Consider the following 18,028-nt stretch of genomic DNA (forward strand, 5'->3'; position numbering starts at 1 on the left):
ATATTTTTATGAGAAAAGCAAGTTATTCATAATATATATTTTTATATTCCTTAACTGAACAGGAGATTTTAGTCCCAGAAGAGGCTTTTATAATAAGAATTGTATGTTTTAACCCTGCAATTTCCACTCTCTCCCCCAACAAAATAAAAGCCACCTAGCTTAATAAATTTTACATAACAAACATACAATCTTCATTTGTATAAAATCCTTCCTCTTAGGGTTTTACAGGGTTTTTAAATTTTTCTCTTCTTTGGGGGTTTTTACAGTTCTTACAAATCCACTATTTATTTCATGTGATCACAATTTAAATACATTGTAACCAATGGACAAGTGCCAATGATGTGGTAAGAAACAGACTGAGGAATCACAGAACCAACACAGAAGAAAATGGACCCTGTTATTTAACACTGTACTGCTAGGGCAGAGATACATATAATAAAAGTGAACTGGTAGAAATTGTGAGACATATTTAAAAATCCTGCTATAACAGAAAGACCCTAGAGGAGGCAAGGCAGGAAACGACCACAAAACACAAAACACAAGCAACATCCCTCCAGTTGCATTACTATTCTGGGGAACCAACATCACATCTACTCCCAGACAGTCTATGCTTCACAGATGAAACACAATGAAGCCTCTGGGCCTACAGTATCTAAAGCAGGTAAGAAAACCAGTGACGTACTTCTGCACTGGATCCTGAGTGACATGTTTAGCAGCTATGAGGGCCTGTGCACCTGTCATCATGACCCACATACTCCCATTTTGTCTCTTCAATACATGCAGGAGTCGTCTTCACCAAATTCTCAGGTGAATTTAAGTCAGCTCGCTCATCTTCCTCCCTGGTACTTTTGTCTTTTTTACTAGAACAACACAATGTAACAAAACTACGGCCAAAAAAATATAATAATTGAAATACTATAACAAGTAGTAACACATTATGTTTTGGATAATTAGTTATTTAAAAAACATGTTGGCTGTCAAATGGCTGGCAATAGTCCCCTTGCCAGTTGGCATATTTTCCAGTTACCTAAACACAGAAGTCAGCTGGGTGGCAGGTTCTCCCTCTGACCCCACTTGGCAGGCTTTAACCATGTATTGCAGGTTCTCTGTGGCCAGCCTTTTAACTAGGAGGAAAAATGATAGCATTACACACTGTGTCTGAATTGACCATCTGGATCCCCATTTTTATGAACACTCTTAATTTAGAAAAATATGTTGTTTTCTTAAAGTTTATACAGCTTTTTTTATTATTTTCCAAAATGAAATAGTTATGAGTTTTTGTTTGTACTGAAGTATACCTCCCTATCTCCTTATCTCCCATTTTAAGAAAATATAAAAAGCTTAAGTCTATTTTTTACAACCTGATAACTGAAAAAATACATGTGAAGATAGGTCTTAGAAAGAACCCAAATTCAAAAACATTTTATCATCCTAATCCTGCAAGCAGTACATACTGACAAAAGATAGCATTTAATCATTCAGCTGAGTTACAGACAAGCAGATTGATTTTTTAAAATTCATAGGCACATTCCTCCCACTCTCTAACAAATTAGAAACCACCAACAATTTACCTTCACTCAAAATTAGTCAGATATATATATTTATACACACATACTTAAGTCAACTATTTGTGATGTTATCTTCCTTTCAAAAAAGACAGCAAAGTTACAAAAAGAACATCTGTATTCTTTAAATATTTAATCAAGTCATTTGAAATTGTGATTTGTACATAAAAATGGAAAAATATAAAGCAGGAAAATAGAAAATTCGGTATGTTCCAAATGCTACTAAATTTTTGTTATGTTGTTTTTGGCACATTAAATATAAGCTGGAGAGAAAGTGCTTTGTCTAAGAACAAAAAATAATTCAGAAACTCTTAGTTCATTATAGCAGGAGAATAAAACAGGATACATAATGAACTTCAATTAATTAATATGTACTTAGTAATGTTCTCTATGGCATGAGGAGGGTGGATAAAGAAGATGTAGCATACTTGTCTTTATTGAACAAATAACTCCTCATATTAGATATAGTTGTGAAATCAGTATAACTGGTTCTTCTTAAAAGACATTTCCTTGAAAAACTCCAAAAGCTCTTCTATGGAAAAAGTACCAGAATATGAAGAAATAGCCTTCACAGATAATTAATAGTAAGCATTGGGTTTCTTTATTATAACAGTTTTATTGAGGTATAATTTACATACCATAGAAACCAATCTTTTAAAGTATATAATTCACTGGTTTTTAGAATATTCATAGAGTTGAGAAGGGATCGCTACTATCTAATTTCACAGCAATTTCATCACCTCCCCAAAAAACTTTATACTCTTTAACAGTCATTCTCCACTTTCTTCTTCCCCCAGCCCCTGGCAACCACTAATCTATGTTTTGTCTCTATGGATTTGACTCTTCTGGAAATGTCATGTAAATAGAATCCTATACCATGTGGTCTTCTTCTTTTTTTAAGATTTTATTTATTTGAGAGTGAGAATGTGCATGAACGGGGGGAGGGGAAGAGGGAGAGAGGGAAAGGGAATGTCAAGCAGATTGGGTGCTGAGCGTGGTGCCTGACATGGGGCTCGATCTCACGACCATGATATCATGACCTGAGCCCAAACCAAGAGTCGGATTATGAACCGAGCCACCCAGGCACCCTTCCATGTGGTCTTCTGTGACTGTCTTCTTTAGCATAATATTTTAAGGTTCATCCATGTTGTAGAATGCATCAATACTTTATTTCTTTTGAAGGCCAAATAATATTCCACTGTATAGATATATCCCATGGTGTTTATCCATTCAATGGTAGATGGACATCTGGGTTGTTTCCATTTTGAAGCTTTTATGAATCAAGCTGCTATGGATCAGTGTTACAGGTGGTTTTGTTTTTGTTTTTTATAAAACTATTTGCCATCTTTGTTTATTTAATTGAACTGAACTTTTTTAAAAAACTGAGTTTTTTTAGTTTTTCTTTACATTAACAGCTTTACTGTCAAATAATTCACATTCTATACAATTCACCCATTTAACATGTACAATTCTGATTTTTAGTATAGTCACAGAATTGTGGAACCATTACTACAGCCAATTTTAGAGTATTTTCATTACTTTGCAAAGAAACCTGATAGTCTTTAGCTATCACTTATTTTCTGATATACCCTAAAAGCAACCCCAAATCTACTTTCCACCTCTACAGGTTTCATATTCTGGACATTTCATATAAATGGAATCATGTAATATGTGGTCTTTTGTAACTGGATTCTTTCACATAGAATAATGTTTTCAAGGTTCACCCATGTTGTGTAGCATGTAGCAGTACTTAATTCCTTTTTATGGCCAAATAATATTCCATTGTACAGATATATCACATTTAGAAAAATCCATCTGTCAGCTGATGGACAGTCTACCTTTTGGCTACTATGAATAACACTGCTATAAACATGAATAAACAAATTTCTGTGTGGACATATGTTTTCATTAATCTTGGGTATGTACCTAGGAGTGACATTGCTAGGTCACAGAGTACCTCTATGTTTAACCATCTGAGGAATGACCAGACTATTTTGCCAAGTGTCTATACTATTTTACATTCCCAATAGCAGTAATTGAGGGTTCTGATTTCTCCATGTTTTTGCCAAACCTTGTTATTATCTGACTTTTTCCATAACAGCCAACCTAGTGAGTATGAAGTGGTATCTCACTGTGGTTTTGATTTGCATTTCCCTGATGACTAATGATGCTGGGCACCTTTTCAGGTGCTTATTAGCCATTTGTTTTATTCTTTGGAGAAATGTCTATTCAAATTCTTTGCCTACTTTTAAATATTTTTTATTACTGAATTATAATAGTTTATATATTCCAGGTAAAACTTCCTTATCATATAAATGATTTGCAAATATATTCTTCCATTCTGTGGGTTTTTACTTTCTTGATTGTCCTTTGAAGCACAAAAGTTTTTAATTTGGATTAGTCCAATTTATCTCTTACCTTATGCTTTTGTTGTCGTATCTAAGAAGTCACTGACAAATCCAAGGTCATGAAGATTTACTACTATGCTTTTTTTCTATGAGTTTTATAGTTTTACCTCATTTAGGTCTATGATCTTCTTTGAGTTAATTTTTGCATATGGTGTGAAGTAAAGGTATAACTTCATTCCTTTGCATGTGGATATCCATTTGACCTGGCACAATTTGTTGAAATACTATTTTCTCAGCACTGAATCATCTTGGCATCCTTGTCAAAAAAAGTCTATTTACCGCAGACATACGGGTTTATTTGTGGACTCCCAATTCTAATTCATTGATCCATGTCTATCTTTCTGCCAGTACCACACTGTCTTGATTACAGTTGGTTTGTACTAAGCTTTGAAATTGGAAAGTATGTCTTCCAACTTTGTCCTTCTTCTTATTTTTTAAGACTTATTTGAGAGAGTGGGAAAATATAAGTGGGGTAAGGGGAGAGGGAGAAGGAGAGAATCTCAAACAGACTCCTCACTGAGCATGGAGCCCGATGTAGGACTTGATCTCCTGACCCTGAGATCATGACCTGAGCTGAAACAATGAGTCAGATGCTCAACCAACTGGGCCGCCCAGGGTGCCCTGTTCTTTTTCAAGATTGTTTCGGCTATTCTGGAGTTACACTATTTGTAGATCAGTTTGGGGAGTGTCACTACCTTAATATTACTTCTGATCCATGAAATGGAATGTTTTTCCATTTATTTAGATATTCTCTAATTTCTTTCAATAATGTTTGGTAGTTTTCAGATCTTAAGTTTGTATTTTTCTTTTCTTAAATTTATTCCTACTTGGGTTTTTAAAAAATGCTATTGTAAATGGAATCATTTTCTTAATTTTGTTTTCAGATTTTCATTGAAAGTATATAGGAATGCAATTGATTTTCATGTCTCGTTTTTGTATCCTGTAATCTTACTGAACTTGTTTATTAGTTCTAATACCTTTTATTAGAGTACTTAGGATTTTGTATATACAAGATCAGATCATCTACTGATAGGGATAGTTTTACTTCCTTTTCAATCTAGATGCCTTTTACTTAGTTTTCTTGCCCTGAGTAGGACTTCTCGTTCAATATTGACTAGAAGTGGCAAAAGTGGACATCCTTGTCTTGTTGCTAATCTTAGGGGAAAAGCATCTAATCTTTCACCATTAAGTAGGACGCTAGCTATAGGATTTTCATAGATGTCCTGCATCAGACTGAAGCAGTTCTCTCTATTCCCAGTCTGTCATTACATGTCCCTTTTTATTCCTTATTGTTCTGAAGTCTTTGTTTGAAATTAATACAGCTACTACAGCTTTGTTTTGAACTGTGCTAGTATTTTTCTCATCCCTTTACTTTTAATTTATCTGTGTCTTCACACTCAAAATAGGTTTCTTTTGGGTAACATACAGTTGGGCTTTGTTTTTTATCCACTGTCAGTCTCAGTCATTTAACTGGCTTATGTAAATCATTCACATTTAAAATGATTATTAAGATTGCTGGATTAATATCTACCACACATGTAAGTTTTGGGGGTGGCAGTTTGCTCTATGACTTCGACCCTAATGCACTGAAGAAGAGCTATTTTCAGTCTGTTCAGATTTGTTTGCTTGTTGTGAGGTCACGTGAGAGTGAGGACTTTCAAGCTCTTTACATGTTGAAGTAGAAACCCAAAGTCCTCCAAATATTACTACTGAACTGTCTCTTTCTCCATTTCTCCCCGTTTTTTCGTCTCATATTTTGGTACTCTCTTGTTAGATGCACGTTTACAGTTGTTAACTATAGTGACCCTTTTATCATTATAAAACACCTCTAATTCTAGGTAACGACTTTTTGGTCTAATGTCTATATTGTCTGATCTTAATACAGCTACTCCAGCTTTCTATGGTTATACCTTCCATGATGTGTTTTTTCTTTCCTTTTACTATTTTAACCTTTGAATCTAAAGTATTTCCTGCATATAGAATATAGGTAGATCTTTTTATTTTGATCCATTCCAATGATCTCTATTTTTTTTTTTAAAGATTTTATTTATTTATTCGACAGAGATAGCGACAGCCAGTGAGAGAGGGAACACAAGCAGGGGGAGTGGGAGAGGAAGAAGCAGGCTCATAGCAGAGGAGCCTGATGTGGGGCTCGATCCCAGAACGCCGGGATCATGCCCTGAGCCGAAGGCAGACGCTTAACCGCTGTGCCACCCAGGCGCCCCAATGATCTCTACTTTTGATTAGTTTGTTCAGTCCTTTCACAACTATTGTTACTGTAGATATAGATGGATTTGCATCAGTCATTTTACCTTTTGTTTTCTAAATGTCTTGTTTTTTGTTCCTCTCATCTCCTTTACTGCTTTTGTTCTGCATTATGTGCACATTTTAAAACATAGCATTTTAATTTCTTAAATGATTTTTCATTGGTTTTGAATTATTTTCTTAGGAGTTGCTCTAGGCTTACCATGTACATCTTATCAGAGTTTCAGATTTACACAAATTTAATTCCAGTGAAATACAGAAACATTACTCTTACATAACTCTATTCCCCTTTCCCTTTTTTGTGGTATTATTTTTATACATATTATCTTTGCAAATGTTACAAACCCAACAATATCTAGTTATTTTTATTTTATATAATTTTATGTCTTTCAAAAAAGCTAAAGAAAAAGAGAAGGAGAGCAAGTCTATATTTTCGCTTTTGTGACACTAACCTTATTGATCATTTCTGGTTCTTTCATAATTGTTCCTGTCTATTCGAGTTATCATTTGGAGTCATTTCCTTATTAGCCCAATACAGCTTTGCTCCCACCACCTCCTTTGTACCGATACTGGTAAATATACTGCATTTCTATGTTATAGGCCCAATCATACATTATGTACATATCACTTTTTTTTATATATCATCTTATACAACTGCTTTTTAAGCCTATTAAGAGAATGATGGTAAAGAAATGTGTATTTATGCTGTCTTTTACAATTACATAATTGCCTTACTGGTGTTCTTTGTCTTGTGTGGGGTCACTTGGCTTTCATTCTGAAGAATTTCCTTTTATTTATTTTTTAAAAAGAATTTCCTTTTTTATAAGGCCAGTCCACTAGCAACAAATTCTCAATTTTTATCTGGGAACGTTTTTATTTTATCTTCACTTTTGAAAGGTAGCAGTTTTGCAGAATAGAGGATTCTTGGCTGACAGCTTTTTCTTTGATCACTAAGTGTTACCCCACTGCCGCTGGCCTCCATTAATTCTGCTGAGAAGTTAGCTGTTGACCTATTCAGGGTTCTGTGGTAAACGATGAGTCATCTTTCTCTTGATGCCTTAAAGATTTTCTCTTTGCCTTTGACCTTCAGCATTTTTACCATGATGCATCTCATTGTGGAAATTTTGAGTTTATCTTATTTGGAATTAGCTGAGCTTCCTGAATGTATAGGCTACTGTTTATTAATAAATTTGCGAAATTTTCAGCCATTATTTCTTCAAATATTTTTTCTGTTCTTTTCTGCCCTCTTCTGGCATTATATGTATGATGGTGCACTTAATGGTATCCCACATTTTTCTAAAGCTCTGTTCATTTTTCATCATTTTTTTTTCAGACTGCATAATCTCTAGCCATCTATCTTCAAGTTTGTTAATTCTTTCTTTTGCCAATTCAAATCCATTAATGAGCCCCTCTAGTGAATTTTTCAGTTCAGCTCTTGTACTTTTTAACTTCATAATCTCCGTGTGGTTTTTTTTTTTTTTTTAATAATTTCTGTCTCTTTACTGATATCCTTTATTTGATGTGACAATGTCATCATACCTTCCTTTATTTTGTTAATGATGCTTTTCTTGAGTTCTTTGAACATACTTATAATGGCTACTTTGAAGTCTTTGCCTATTAAATCCAGGATCTGATTGCTCTCACTGGCAGTTTCTGTTGCCTGCTTTTTTCCCCAGTATATGGATCATACTTTTGTTTCTTTGCCTGTCTTGCGATTTTTTGTTGTTGAAAGTTGGACATTTTTTAGTGATGTCTACTTTTTCCCCTTCTCTCCCCCCGCCCCTGCTGTAAAGCCTCTAACATTGCCCAAAGCTGGTATAACCTCCATCCTAAGACAGTGGTTTTGACAGGGTCCCTCTGTCCCTTTCTCTGACCACGCTCAGCTGTGAAGCTCCACTAATCAAAGCTGATAACTCTATTGTTTTTTATAATGCCCAGGGGCATAAATTCGGTATAGACTGATCTTACCAAGTTCGGGCTTTTCTAAAGAGACAGTTGCCGTGGGCAATGTTTGAGATTTGTTCTGATCCAAGGGCTCTTTCCAGCTGTCTCTTTTACCATTCTCTCACCAAACTAGGGTGTCCATAGATCAGCCTATATATCCAATGACTCTATTATTCTCCTATCTATTGCCTATCACCACAAACTCCACTGTTGTTGACAGCACCCTTAAGCTTCAACTTTTTCACACTGATTTGCAAATGAAGTCGGTTCCTTTGGGAGAGATTCAAGAGTTGTTTGTTCTATGGTCTGCTTCTCCTCCCTCTGCCTCTACCAGGAAGAAACTCAGAGGCATGGCTCTGGTGCTGGGGACGGGACAATGGTGCCCACTATTTGTTGAGTGACATACCCACTGCAGGAACTGAGTACTTGTGGAGGAGAAGCAGCAGCCCCAGGCATCCTCAACTTGCTTCACTTGGCAGGAATTCACACCTTTAAGCTGTGGCAAGGATGACTGGGGGCTGAGGGAAAGAACAGAACCCCCACCTCTCAGCCACACTTGCCTGAAATATAACCTCAGCATCACGTAGCTTGAGGGCAGGATGAGAAATATTGATATCCTGCCTCTCACAGGATGATAGCCCTCCTACTGGGAGCTGGGGAGAGAAAAAGCCCTATGTTCTTGGATCTACCGGTCCGGAGTAGAGTTTCTGTCTTACTGAGCTGGGAGAAGTGAAGAAGGTAGTGGTCTTGATTCAAATACCACAGGTTCCTGCTGCTTTACCAAGTTTTAGATTTTCTTAAATAAATATATCTCCATTTGCTATATACCCTTAGGACTATTTTCAGAGAATTTAAATGCTTTCTTTTAAATACTTTCCACCAGTTTTGCTGGGGAGTAGGTCAGCAGAGCTCCTTATGTTATCATGCCAGAAGTGGAACTTTTTAGGCTCTTGAGTACGGGTTTTTGACAGGATGGTACGCTTAAAATGCTCTTGGGCGTATACCTAGGAGTGGGCTTGCTGAGTCACTTAGTAACACTAACTTTCTGTGATTTTACAAATTATTCCTTTACACATTGAGACTACAAGGAGAGCAAGAATTTTCTCTCAGGCGCGCACACAGATTTGTGTTTGATATTGCTTCCTCAGCTTACCAAGACAACAATGCAGAGGTAGGCAATTCTGCATTCTACCCACCTGGAGCATGTGATGCACTCACCAGCTAGATGTGAGCAGCCAAATTCATCTTCCGCACTCTGGCCTCCTTCCTGATAAATATCACTATCACCAAAACAAGAGGCTAGCTAAAATTTTATACTGACTGCTTCCTCTCAACAGATTGTCTTGTACACAATAGGCTTTCACTGAAAGGACACATAACTTTTCAACGAGGACACACTTTCTAAAGAAGACTCTGGGGTCCATCTGGGTATTTTTCAGTGCAGAGATGCTACTATCAGGTAAGGGCATTCTTTTTTTTTTTTTTTTTTAAGATTTTATTTATTTATTTGACAGAGAAAGAGACAGCCAGTGAGAGAGGGAACACAAGCAGGGGGAGTGGGAGAGGAAGAAGCAGGTTCCCAGCGGAGCAGGGAGCCCGATGCGGGGCTCAATCCCAGGACCCTGGGATCGCGCCCTGAGCCGAAGGCAGACGCTTTAACAACTGAGCCACCCAAGCGCCAGGTAAGGGCATTCTATATTAACACACCATAACATATTTTTTGTAAAACCAAACTTGGGAGCAGGAAAACAAAAACAAAAACAAAAAAACACCCCATTTTAATTATTAAATACAGATTTAAACAAAATTTGCATAAATTTTGAGATAAAACAGAACATTTCAAAGAGCTATTTGAGCTTTCAGCTCCCACTTTGGGTGCTGCCCTCCGATTCTTCAGGATACACATTGCACTCACTTATCACAGCAGTTAGAAGTACTTAGGTAGAAGCATTTGAGAAGCCCTGCCCTGAACAATCACATTATAATGATAACATGCACACACTTACACACACAGCATCCTATTTACATTAAAAACTCCTTCAGGATAGAACTATGGCTACTACTCTGCATATTCTCAATAAGCTTATTAAAGCATGCTACTCACAGTGGGGATGAAATAAATGATATTTTAAAGAGATCCCTTGCAGTAAGGCTGATGAGACTGAAAACAAAAGGACTAGGATCAAAGGATCCTTCCAGGTTTCCCCGTGAAATCGGCTTAGATATTCTAGCAGAAACCTGAACAGAAGAACTTAGGCTGACCCCTCACCACATGATAGGTAACAAGTTGATTTAATACGGCAGTCAGATTAAACAAATACTTTTTAAAAGGTTAACAAGTCTAATCAGAGGAAGGAGCCCTTAAATAAACTGTTTGCCTTGGGGGAAACAACAAAACAGAAGTAAACTACACTGAAACATGTCAGTTTTTAACTATTTTATCATGCCCAACTTCAGCTATCCACTGGAGTTTGCTTTTTAGCCACAATATATAGAAACTGATATTACATAAAGAAAAGTATAACAAACACAGATTCAAACTAACCTTGGGGTTCACTGGCCAACACCAAGCATTTTAAGACGCCAGGGAGGAGCAGTTCAACCTCAGAAATGTCTATGCTAGTTTCTTTGCAGAGCTGCAGGATGAAGGCCAGAAGAGAGGCTAAGCGAGGAGGGAGCAAGGACCCTTTACACTCAAAGTAGGACTTCCTAAAAAGAAGCACAATTTTGTTTTTTCTTCTAGTTAAAGTTTCAACGAGCAGAATCAAATGTCATATACTTTAAAGACCCTGACAAATTTTACTCCCCAAATTAATAAAGCACAATTAAAAAAATATGTATATTTTACCATGCTATCCTCAAACATAAAATTTAGGAGCAATGACTGCACATCCCCACTCTGTTATAAGGGCCAAAGTAGAATACAGACACAAACTAAATTTAAAACAACCTGATCTCTAAATGAACTTAATCGAAACCCAAATGAAAACCTAATTGTTAATTTGTTTTTTTTTCCTTTTCTAATATGAGCCCGATCTCATCTATCAGCTCCTCAACAATGCAACATTTTCTTTAATGTCAAATTTGCATAAAGAAATCTCTCCTCACATTTATTTATTTAGGGATTTGGTAAGGGTCTTATTTTTCCAAATCAGTAACAGGAGTTTAGCTTCCCATTCCAGCTTTACTTCTTTTCTTCTCTTAGGAAGTAAAAAAATCAGAGGTAATTTAGGATTTAATATCTTCTCTCAAAGCAAAACAAATTTCAGCAGTATAAGTCAACAGAGATCATAAAGATAATTTATCTTACTCATTTTTATATCTCTACCTCTTATGCAGGTGTTAGCTTATAATAGGTATTCAATATACATTTAAGTGAATAAATGAAAGTGGGAATTGCACAGTTTCTAAAAGGTCTAGACAACATGAAAAATTATCATATACAGCTAAATCTAAGCTAGACATTCATATGTATTTGCAAAGCAATAAAGTTTGCCAAAATGAGTCATGGAAATCACTAAGGATTATAAAGTTTTTAAGGCAGGAACTGTGTCTTCATCATCATTTCTAATCCATACCGTGACTTCCAACAAATATTATATATTATAGATTCATTCAATCTTTGAGGACAAGGATTTTGTCTTTTTTGTTCACTGTTGAATTCCTTAAACATTTAGTGTGCAAGTGTAAGAATGAAAAGTTAAGTTAAATATGGTCTCTGAAGGCAATGGGTTCACTGTCTAGTGGAAAAGTTGGACAAGCAAAAACATAAATAAATAAATAAAAGGGCTATTATAATGTGATAGGTGCTTTGAAAATAATCCCAGAATTCTCAGGAAGGAGCCTTAACAAAGAAGGGGAACTGCAGGGGTTGAGGAGCATGGAATGGAGGGAGGCATAGGAGGCAATCTATTTCCTTCCTGAGCAGTTAAAACACAGAAAAAAGGAACTGTTAAATTTTTGGGTCTTCAACTAGAAATCATGAGAAAAATGTTTTCCCTGGTAAACAGGAAAGTCAACAAAAGCTGCCAAGATTCTAAACAGTGGGCTTTAAAACAATTTTACGGCCTTAAAAATTTCACTTTAGCACTTGTCATTTGGTTTGTACTGCAATTACTTATATAATGTCTCAAATATAGTGGTAGACTACCACGGTCTTGTTGGAAATTCAGATACGAGTAAGGCCAAAATATTACAATTCTGTGAATGAAATCTTAACAGAGCACATGACTTCAGAAGAAGGCAAGAGGCATCATAGTACACAGAGATATTAGGTATAGGTCTTATAAAATCTAGGCTGAAGTTAGCACAAAGGCATGGCATTTTAATGGAAAAATGGTATGAACAAAACTATGATGTAGGGAAATGTAAAGCATTTTGAAAGGGCAATAACTAAACCAATCTCATTAGGGTTTGCATATGATGGCATATCTTCTACACTTGGAAAAGTTTAGTGACAGATCACGAAGAGCTAAAGAATATGGAATTTATTCCATTGGCAAGAAAGGAGCAAATGAAGGTTTGGGGGTAGAGAAGGGTCATAATGGAATGGACTTTCAAGAAAAGTAATCTGGGGGCACTGTTTAGGCTGAACTGGAAGAAAAGACTAGACACAGTGAAAGCAGTTAAGAGACTCTTGCAACCGTCTAGGTATAATGTGATAAGAAAAGAGAGACGTGAAAAGAAAGGAGGAGTCATTTGCCGAAAGATGGCAAAAGGGAGACAACAAGGAATATAAAACTTCCAAACTCAGTAATAGAATACTGGGAACACAAAAATGTTCAGAAGGGAAAAGATTTAGATATGGAATTCTGTAATGACTATCGAGGCTCATAAAAACACAGAAAAAAATACTAGGTAAGAATAATATACAGGCACAGCCCAGAGATATTGTGGGTTTGTTCGCAGATCACTGTAATAAACCAAGTGTCACAATAAAGCAAGTGAAATGAATTTTTTGGTTTCTCAGTGCATATAAAACCTATGTTTACATTCTATTTTATCCTATTAAGTGTGCCACAGCGTGATGTCTTAAATAAACAATGTATATAACTTAATTTAAAAATACTTTATTGCTAAAAACTGCTAACCACCACCTGAGCTTTTAGGCAGTTGTAATCACTGATCACCATAACCAATATAATAGTAACAAAAAATTTTGAAATATTGTGAGAACTACCGAAACATAATACAGACACATGAAGTGAACAAATAATGTCAGAAAAATGGTGTCAATAGACTTGCTTGATGCAGGGCTGCCACAAACCTTCAATTTGTAAAAAACAGTATCTGTGAAGTACAATAAAACAAGGTATGCCTATCTATCACCATAGCATCTTAAAGTTTAAAAACTAATTTCATATGAAGAGAAATACTCCATGAAGACAAAGAAAAAATAATTTCTATTACTCAATCTTCTATTGTTGCAGTTAAAAGGTAGCAGAAAACCTAGGAGGTTTCATTTATGCATCTAATAATAAAATGAAGTTATTAAGACAGAGAGGAAACTAACAAAACAGGACTTCTTAGTGCTTCCTTTTTCATATTAGCATTCATTTTTTCACTGAGTTCAGTTCTCTTTAAAAAATATAAATAGTGTGTTTTCTATAGAAAATACACTTACTGTTTCTCTGATAAGAACTGAGAAAATATGTATCTTTAGGACATATACAAGGAAGATAATAGCTACGAAGAGAAAACAAGCAATTTAAAGAGCACTGACCCAGCTGCCATGAGCAAAAGTCATTTTAGTAAATTCTTAAGACAGTGTTTCTCAGGGAAAAGAAAAGTTTCTAAACTACCAGCATCTAAGGGTTGCCAGTACTTTGGGGATGCTTTGTTACTTTTTAAGAAAGATTAATACATTGTAAATACCACTTGTTTTTAATATTTGATGTACCTTATGACTTGCACGATGCATTTCTTTAGAGGTGAGATCGGTGGAACAGCGGCGGAGTTTCTCAATGCCAACAAAACAGGGTGTTGTCCGAGACCTGAACCATGCGGTGAAGCTGGAAGAAACCTCCCAATGTACTGCTCAATAACACTCCCTAGTAACTGGTTCAAATAGGCATTTGGATTTTGAGACTGACCACACACGATACACATGCCCTACAGGAGAAAAAAGAAAAAGGCAAAGTTAAAAAAAATATATTGAGAAACTTATTAATTTAGTCCCTAGCATTAATATTCATGTCAGAATGTGTAATTTAACCACAATCAACAAAGACACGGCCCAACACCAACAAATGATGTTAATATGAGGCTCAGGGAGTTGCTGAGCTTGGGTGACGCCTATGGGGTGGTATCTAACCAAATGTGTGTGCCTTCGGGGTGTATGCAGATGAAGCAGGGAGAAGTGCAAGAAGACAAAGGGAGCTTCCTTCTTCCTCTCATACCCAGAGAACGTGACCACCACACTCATCAACTACATTTGTGTGTAATTTCAAAGTAATAAAATACATTTTTAAGTCTTTTTTTTTAATGTAGGTACTTGTCATTTATCTGAGTGACACTACAGCATTTATACTAAAAATCTTCCATGGTAAGAAATGTGATAAATTAAAAAAAAAAAATTGACAGAAGGAGAAATACAGAAGAGTACAACTCTGATTAATGACTACTTTAAGAGTTTCATATGTCAGGCACTGTGCCATGTGCTTTATATTCTTTATTCCATTAAAGTTTCTCAAAAAAACATTGAGTTGGTATTATCACATCTCCGATTTTATAGTTGGGGAAACTGAGGTTTAGAGAAGTTAAGAGTTCTGTTGATTTAATCCCTTCCATTTGTATAGAAATTAACAAAGTTAACAAAATACTTCATGTGGATTACAGTATTTGATACTTACAAACAATGAAACCAATACCCTGAGAAATAGAAATTTTTTTCTGCCAATGTTACTAAATACAGACAGTCACCAACACGATCACAAATCAGAGGAATGATTTGTGCTAAAAGTTAGGTACTTCGTGATTAGCAACGTGTTTTCCTAGAGAAATAATTAGAAATGTTTCTCTATTTTAGCTATAAATGAAAGATTATTTGTGATAAAAGTAATAGAGCTGTTAAGACACTATCAAACAATGACAGGCGAAAAAAAAAAAGCAATGAACACCCCTCTGCCCAGTTTCTTCAAGCACGTTATTAGAAGATGATGAAGTAATACATGGATATGTTCTGAAAACTCTGAAGACGACAGCTGAGTACCTTTAAGAAATTAAAGGTATAGCTCTAAGTCAATTCTGCTTTACCAATTTTTTCAATTAACCACTTACAAAGTTCATAAGTTTTTTTTTTGTTTTGTTTTTTTAAATTGGGCTCCACACCCAACATGGGGCTTGAACTCACAACCTTGAGATCAGGAGTCCCATGGTGTACCAACTGAGCCAGCCAGATGCCCCTAATACAAATTCTGGTTGTACTATTTTGACTTAAGAGGGCCACAGAAAACACGCTTTTCAGACTCTCCCACTGCCCAAGATTCCTTCCCACCCACATTCCCTGATTGGCAACACTTTATCTTTCTGCCAGCAGACAACACTAAGCTTTATTATGTTATTACCAAAACAAAATTAAAAAGGCAACTTAAAATTTCTTAGAAACTGTAAAAATCTGTTTTAAAAAATCCATCTCTGGAAAAGACTGCTTATTACCTAATCACATTCTGTTCTCCCCTTCTTCCTCAAGCTTCCCTTGCTGAACCCCAAATTAAGAAGCACTTATCTTCAGTATGAGACACTAATGACTAACAAAGTATGCTTCCAACTCTGCTTTCCCCTGAATGACAGATCAATATTTCCAAGTGCCTACCTAGATAATGCACAGCATCTCAAATGAAAGCTGTTCAGAAATCAATTATTACCTTCATCCCAACATCTCCAGAATTGCCCATGTTAGTTAGCAACACTACTATCTGCATAAGCAGCCACTCTGGAATCTAGGAAGTATTCTATGTCTTTCTGTTGCTCCACAGCATTCATTCCACAAGTATTTTTAATCAGACCTCCTAAATGTTTTTGTAGTCTGCTGTGTGAGTTCTATACCCACTGGATTCGTTCAAAACCTTCAGATAATGAACTACTCACTGCCTTCCAAGTCTCCAACATAACTCCCACACCAACCATCTTAGATGTTGCCACCAGCATCACCTTTCTAAAATGTAAATATGATATGTCATTCCCACTCCCCTATTCAAAATCCATCAAAAATCCATCAACAACGCATTCAAATCCCCACGTAAAATAACAAGTCCAAACTTCCTAGTGTAGCACATTTTGAGCCTTCCAGTATATGGCTCCTCCTAGATGAATGTCCAACCACAACAGAATTATTTGCTCTTCCCCAGCGTGCCACACTTTCTTAAAGCTCATGCCTTTTACCTTCTATTCCCTCTGACAGGACTGGTCCTTCAACTCTTACCCACTCTGCTCCTTTATAACTCATCTCCTTTACAGTATCTTCCCTCACATCTCTTTATTGCTGTCTGGCTGGTGGATAGCTGAGGCCTCGAAAGCAAATATGGAGCACACTACTGTGTCTATGCTAGTCAGCCTCCTGTCTCAACTTTAATTGCTTCTTGGGAGATTTTACCTCTTCCATCCTTGTTTTCACAGCCAAACACAATAGGAATTTAAAGCTTGTTCAATGGAAGTGCCACATGTACACACATACATTGAGATGACAATGGATGGTTTTCAAATCTGCAGTTAGGATATTGATTTAAGGCAAAGTTTCTTTTTTTTTTTTTTTCTTTGAAACTTGCAAGCAGCCACACTTACTATACCTGGAGATACAGAGGAAGACTCTTTTGAATTGCAGTCAACATAGGTGCAGGCAGCTCCTTCTCCTGCTGTAGCACGGTGTGTGGCAGCAGTAAACAATCTATGATCCGGAAGAGTAGTTTTTGCGCTTTAGAGGTGGCAAAGATCTGTGCCCATGATTTAACAAGAATTCCTGACAAAGAAGAGGAGTAACAGCAGGTATGGTTACCTTCTAAACAGGAAGTTTTGCCATTCCACCATAAAATTTATATTTAAAGCACATAGGACCAAGTTAAAGTAGGCAATAGAGAGAAACACGTATTAGGAGTCAAAAGACTGATGTCACGTCGTATATTTCACTAGAGACAAATTTCTCTCAGAATTGTGGGCTAAGAAAAAACGTACATTTCCTAAGCAACTGGCATTTAATACATATACACTCAAACACACCATGTGATTTGGCTACACATTACATGAATATACAGATCACATGTTGTAATTAATCCAATCTCTCTTTTTGCTTTGGCTGCTAGGAAACTCAGAAGCAAATTTATAACCCAACTTTAAGAACTCTGGAAGACCATGCATTATGCTTTTATGTGTGTGCTCCCTCTCCCTAGCCTTCATCATGCTACTTTTCCACATTTACTTTTTTGATACCTTTATCTTACATAAAATTTTATAGGCCGTCTTAACCCAGTTTGCAACACAAAAAGATATAACTATATTTAATTGTTAAAGTAGGAAAAAAGGATTAGCTGTTCCTTGAAGCAATCACTTAACCTCCCTGAACTTCACTTTTTTTTTTTTTTTTAAAGATTTTATTTATTTATTCGACAGAGATAGAGACAGCCAGCGAGAGAGGGAACACAAGCAGGGGGAGTGGGAGAGGAAGAAGCAGGCTCATAGCGGAAGAGCCTGATGTGGGGCTTGATCCCATAACGCCAGGATCACGCCCTGAGCCGAAGGCAGATGCTTAACCGCTGTGCCACCCAGGCGCCCCTGAACTTCACTTTTTATAACTTTCAATTGTTTAATATACACAGTGAGTTTAAATTTTGATTCTGAAAGAAAAGAAGCAGA

General features: G+C 36.3%; 1 protein-coding gene across 4 annotated transcripts in view; it reads right to left on the bottom strand.

Annotated features, from left to right (window-relative positions):
- The window catches only part of MMS22L (MMS22 like, DNA repair protein), a 125,381-nt gene that overhangs the window by 4,755 nt on the left and 102,598 nt on the right, over positions 1-18,028 (bottom strand). For 3 of the 4 annotated variants that reach the window (XM_045807029.2, XM_045807027.2, XM_045807028.2), the window contains 4 exons: positions 16,969-17,138; positions 14,082-14,293; positions 10,728-10,891; positions 1,028-1,124 (listed from right to left, as the gene is read on the bottom strand). In XM_045807029.2, coding sequence (XP_045662985.2) covers positions 1,028-1,124; positions 10,728-10,891; positions 14,082-14,293; positions 16,969-17,138 — 643 coding nt within the window. Of the gene's footprint in view, positions 1-1,027; positions 1,125-10,727; positions 10,892-14,081; positions 14,294-16,968; positions 17,139-18,028 lie in introns of those variants that run through there. The other variant, XR_006781358.2, reaches the window with a different exon arrangement.

Source organism: Ursus americanus, chromosome 11, assembly GCF_024610735.1.
Source record: "Ursus americanus isolate L20-20 chromosome 11, mUrsAme1.1.p, whole genome shotgun sequence".
NCBI classification, from domain to species: domain Eukaryota; kingdom Metazoa; phylum Chordata; class Mammalia; order Carnivora; family Ursidae; genus Ursus; species Ursus americanus.